A 4,490-nucleotide genomic window follows, 5' to 3' on the forward strand; every position below is an offset into this window, starting at 1 on the left:
CAGCCTGCAGGGCCCCCGCCCCGCCTGGAACGGCCGAGCGTGCTCCGGGGCGCGGCGCCGCACCCCCCGGGCGTCCAGTGACCTCTCCGACAGCCTGGAGTCCCCCGGCGCCCCGCACGACAGCCTGCAGTCGGTCTCCAGCCTGCGGGAGAGCCTCGGGTCCTCCAGCGTCAGGGGGGACAGCCTCGAGTCCCTTTCCAGCCTGAGTAACGGGTCCACCAGCCACCACAGCGGCCTCCAGTCTGCCGGCCAGTGAGTCTCCCACACGGTGCAGGCGTCTCTGCTCCACTTCCAGCTCCTGCCACAGCTCCCCGGTTTCTGCCCTTCGTTCAGCGGGCAACGTCGTTCCAGTTGATTCTTGCTGCGTCCAGTGCAATAACCTCAGACACTGCCCGGGGCTGCCATTCCCAAGTTACATCCTTCAGAGAGGCAGCGCTCGTTATTGCCTGCAGTGTTAACGCTGATTGTTTGTAATCGATGAAGAATGGAGGTACGTAGTCCTCGGAGGAATCCCAGCTACCTCTCTGATCTCTATCAGAACATGTTACGGGCTGGAGAAGCGCTGGGCAGAGGGCAGCAGCCGCCCCTGGCAGTCCATACAAGTGGCAGCGTGACTGTCTGGAGCAGTACTGCAGCCAAGGGGGGCCCCCAGCCAAAAAAGACTCAGAACAGCACTTCCTCCAGCTGTGATCCGGTGTTACGGCCTATCATACGCCGCCGAGCAAGATCTTTGCCTACATCACCCGAAAGAAGGAAGCGGGCAGCAGTGCAGTGTGAGGTTCCTGGATGCCAGAGTCGCATGAACCGGGTGAGATTTGCTGATGCTTTGGGCTTGGAGCTCACTGAAGTGAAAGTCTTCCAGACTGGGGAGGATCCATCGATCCCCTTGCACGTGCTTTCCAGGCTCTCCATAAACTCAGACCTCTGGCACAGCAGCTCGGACTTGGAGTTTACCATGCAGTGCTTGGTGCCTGACTTCCAGCAGCCCGCAGACTGCATGGATTTCTCCTCCCGACTTCAGGAGCAGCAGGTGTGTCTGGAACGAGTGACCAGCTCAGATCTGGGGCTCAGTGGCACCATCCAGGTTCGCAATGTTGCTTTTGAGAAGCAGGTGTCTGTCCGGTACACCTTCAACCAGTGGAGAAGCCTCCATGAAGTGTGTGCCCGTTGGCACAGTAGCATCCCTGAGAAAAGCGGGCAGGGTCAGGTCGATGTTTTCACTTTCTTTCTCCCTGTGCCTCCTTTCCTCCTGCAGCTGTGCTCTGTCGTCCAGTTTGCAGCGAGGTACCGAGTCAACGGCTGGGAGTACTGGGATAACAACAGAGGCAAAAACTACACTCTTACCTGCCGGACTCACCCCCTTAAGATGCCCAGAGAGTGCGAGGAGAGCTGGATCCACTTCATCTGACTGAACAAAGTGGGTGCAGAGCAGCTTGTCAGTAGTCGCGGTGGCACGCTCGTCCTTGGCCGGGCTCTCTGCTCCTATGGCAACAGTCTCCTTTTTGAAACCTGCCAAACTTGGCAAAGTGTTGCAGGGCAGGGAAGTAGCCAATGACCTGTACAAACTGTTCTAAACCTCTCAGAAAGTAAAAAAGGCCAAAATGTGTATTGAGTTACATCCGTTGAAAGGCCATGTGGTTTCTTGTAGTGTGTGAATCGGTGCAGAATGGTTCCAAGGGATACTGTCAGGCCACCAGAGAGCAAAACAGCACACTTCATGTTGCTATTAATATTCTGAGTTGCACAGAATATTTCTAACTGATCTATTTTACCATTTTGTACTGTTTTCTAAATGGGCAGTGTGGCTTTACTGGTTTGTTTCTAATTATCTGACCAAGTCTGGGCACTATTCCATCTATGCATAATTTGGATAGCAGACACTGTAGGGAAGTACTTGCATTTATATTTTATTAAGACTGTAACCACATTAAATATTTACATTAATATTTAGGTTGGAAATTAAATGTTATTAGGAGCAAAACATACATGAAAATGTCCCATCAGCCCCTCTATTTCCCTTAAAAAAAAAAAAAAAAAGTTGGCTTTTCTTCTCTCCAGTGTTTGCTGTAGGCAGACGGAATGATTGTTACCAAAGTTTGTGTGAGGCAGAGCTTGGGAAGTTCTCATCTTTTTCAGGTGGTGCACAAGTAGGCTGTTTCTCTAGGTGGTGGTACAGGAATTGTCCCTTCCTTGGCACCTGTTTTTACTAAGGGAAATGAGCAATTTTGCACTTACATGGCAATTATAGTTGAAGATCTCAAAGCACTATATGAATGCTAATGATCTTACACTGTTACCCGAAACAGGTAAATTTATAGATCAAGAAATGGCTATGAGATACATTTTTTTATATATATATAAAGACAATACAGGGAGCTAGTTACAGAGCCATGGAGTAGTACACTAGAACCCTAAATCCTGGCTCCCCGTTCCCCAGCGTCCCAGTACTACCGCAGTAGTACCTTTGCAACACAAAGTGGGAACTTCAAAGCAAAATTATGATTTTACTGGTAAATCAATACTTACATGGACCCATAAACAGAACCCCTTGTGCAGCAGGGGGAGCACAGTGACACTGTTAGACGCAGTCTTCCCATGCCTCTTGCTCTGCCACTTTCATTCTGTGGTTTCAGCATGGGTTAAGATTGGTGACAGGCTTAAATCTAGTAACTAAAAGATTGCCCATGATTTTTTTTCATACATATTTATCACTGCATTTAAAGTTTAGCTTTATACATGTAGCATATTCAAAACTGGCTGGCTTGATGTATTAGAAGAGCTGCTTTTTAGAAGGACTATACTATGAAAATCAGACCGCTTATTCAGCCATCTTATTCTGGATTGCTGATAATTCATCAAAATCACAAGCTGTTTTTAAAAACACAGTTAGTTGTAAGCAACCCACAGCCAGGTATATATTAGTCCAAAAAGAGTGTGGAAGTGCAGAAACCTGAAGAAAATTCTTGTGTCTGGCAGCTTCTTGTTACTACTTAGTTGTGATGCCCATTTAGCAACGGTAGGACTTCAAGGGAAGAAGCTGCCCATTAGTCTTTGGCTTTCAAAGGAACCGAAGTCATGAATGGCGATTCCATGAGCTGCTGAGCACTTCTTGTAGAGTACTGAGAAAACCGTTGAGAATTGACTGTGTTGTCGGCTTTAACTTTGTATTGGAGCACTGTGAGGTTGAACATTTAAGTTGAAACTGTTTTGAAGGAGGAGGTGAGGCTGAGGTGCCATTGCAAACTACAGAGAGGAAAGAGCGCTACCTGCTTTCAATCCTCCTGCGTTATTTTCTGTACCTGGGTTAGAGAGTGACCGTTACCAATCTGGCAGCAACTCCTGTCTCCTAGAAAAATCAACGCAGTGAACTGGAAGTCTAGGCTTCCTCACACGGCACAAAAGTGAGAGCTCTGTAAGAAGGGGCACTATCTAATTGTACGGTTTTTTGCCTCCTATGGTGGGCTTCATACAACTAAATGACACGATGATGTAGGACATAACATATCTGAACCAGTCAACCTGTGCTCTTCATAGTCAACGGAGATGTTTTCGCTATAGTTAGCAAATAACCTGTGGTGTGACAAACTGTGCCATCTCTGCTGAGTGCAGGAGAACGCTGCAGGCTAGTTCTGCCATACTGCAATTCTCAGCATTAGTGCAAGGTTGTGCCAAATTGTGCCAGAGTCTGTAGATGTCAGGTTAGATGAGCAGAAATACACCCTCAGCGACTGCAGAAGTCTGTCTTGGCATGAATTGAAATTGCATACCCTTACTTTGGTGAAACTTGCTCTCTCTAAGGAATTCCACTAAAGTCTATCCAGCATTTTTAAAGTCCGTAGAAGCAGCATTTTATGTACTTGTCATCAAAGTAAGAGAACGGACACACACACACACAGAAGCACTTGTGCTGAATAAAGCACTATTTTAAAGTATTGTTTCCTCCTCTTTCCCCCTCCCTCCCAAATTTCTCTGTTTCTTCCATCAACAAAAACACTGAATTGCCTCTCAACACACCATTAAAAATCCCTCTCGCATGAGACTGCTATTTGACACCAGTTTACAATGCAGTACTTGGCTTACCGGCAGAAGGATGCTGTTGCCATCTTCTGGGAGAGACTCATGTGGTAGCAAATGTCAGATCTGAGTGTTACTGCCGGCAGGGACAGATGATGTAGAGCTGAGGCTGTCAGTTTAAAGGTTAGTGTCACGTATACCACAGTGTCAGAGAGGTGAGAAATTAATGTCACAGCGATGTGAGTTTGGCTGGTACTGTCTTCCTTCCACAACCTCTCGGGTATTTGCACATGCCAAATCTTGAACACTGAAGTATTACTCCAAGTTTGCCTTTTCTCTCTTTGCTTGTCTTGCACTGCTGGAGAAGAATTGACAGTAGGTGTTAGTAAAGAGTTGTCTGGCATTGCTGACTGAGAGCAGAGCAGGCCTACGCTACAGCGGAGCTGAGAGTGATCTCTGGGTTAAGCTGTTAAATG

General features: G+C 47.5%; 1 protein-coding gene across 1 annotated transcript; it reads left to right on the plus strand.

The window, feature by feature from the left end:
* Window positions 1-484: 484 nt before the first annotated feature.
* On the plus strand, window positions 485-1,408 carry PPP1R3D (protein phosphatase 1, regulatory subunit 3D). Its single transcript, XM_009893462.1, has one exon. The coding sequence runs from the start codon at window positions 485-487 to the stop codon at window positions 1,406-1,408; it is 924 nt and encodes a 307-aa protein (XP_009891764.1).
* Window positions 1,409-4,490: the final 3,082 nt, after the last annotated feature.

Source organism: Charadrius vociferus, unplaced genomic scaffold (assembly GCF_000708025.1).
Source record: "Charadrius vociferus isolate BGI_N301 unplaced genomic scaffold, ASM70802v2 scaffold259, whole genome shotgun sequence".
Classification (NCBI taxonomy): domain Eukaryota; kingdom Metazoa; phylum Chordata; class Aves; order Charadriiformes; family Charadriidae; genus Charadrius; species Charadrius vociferus.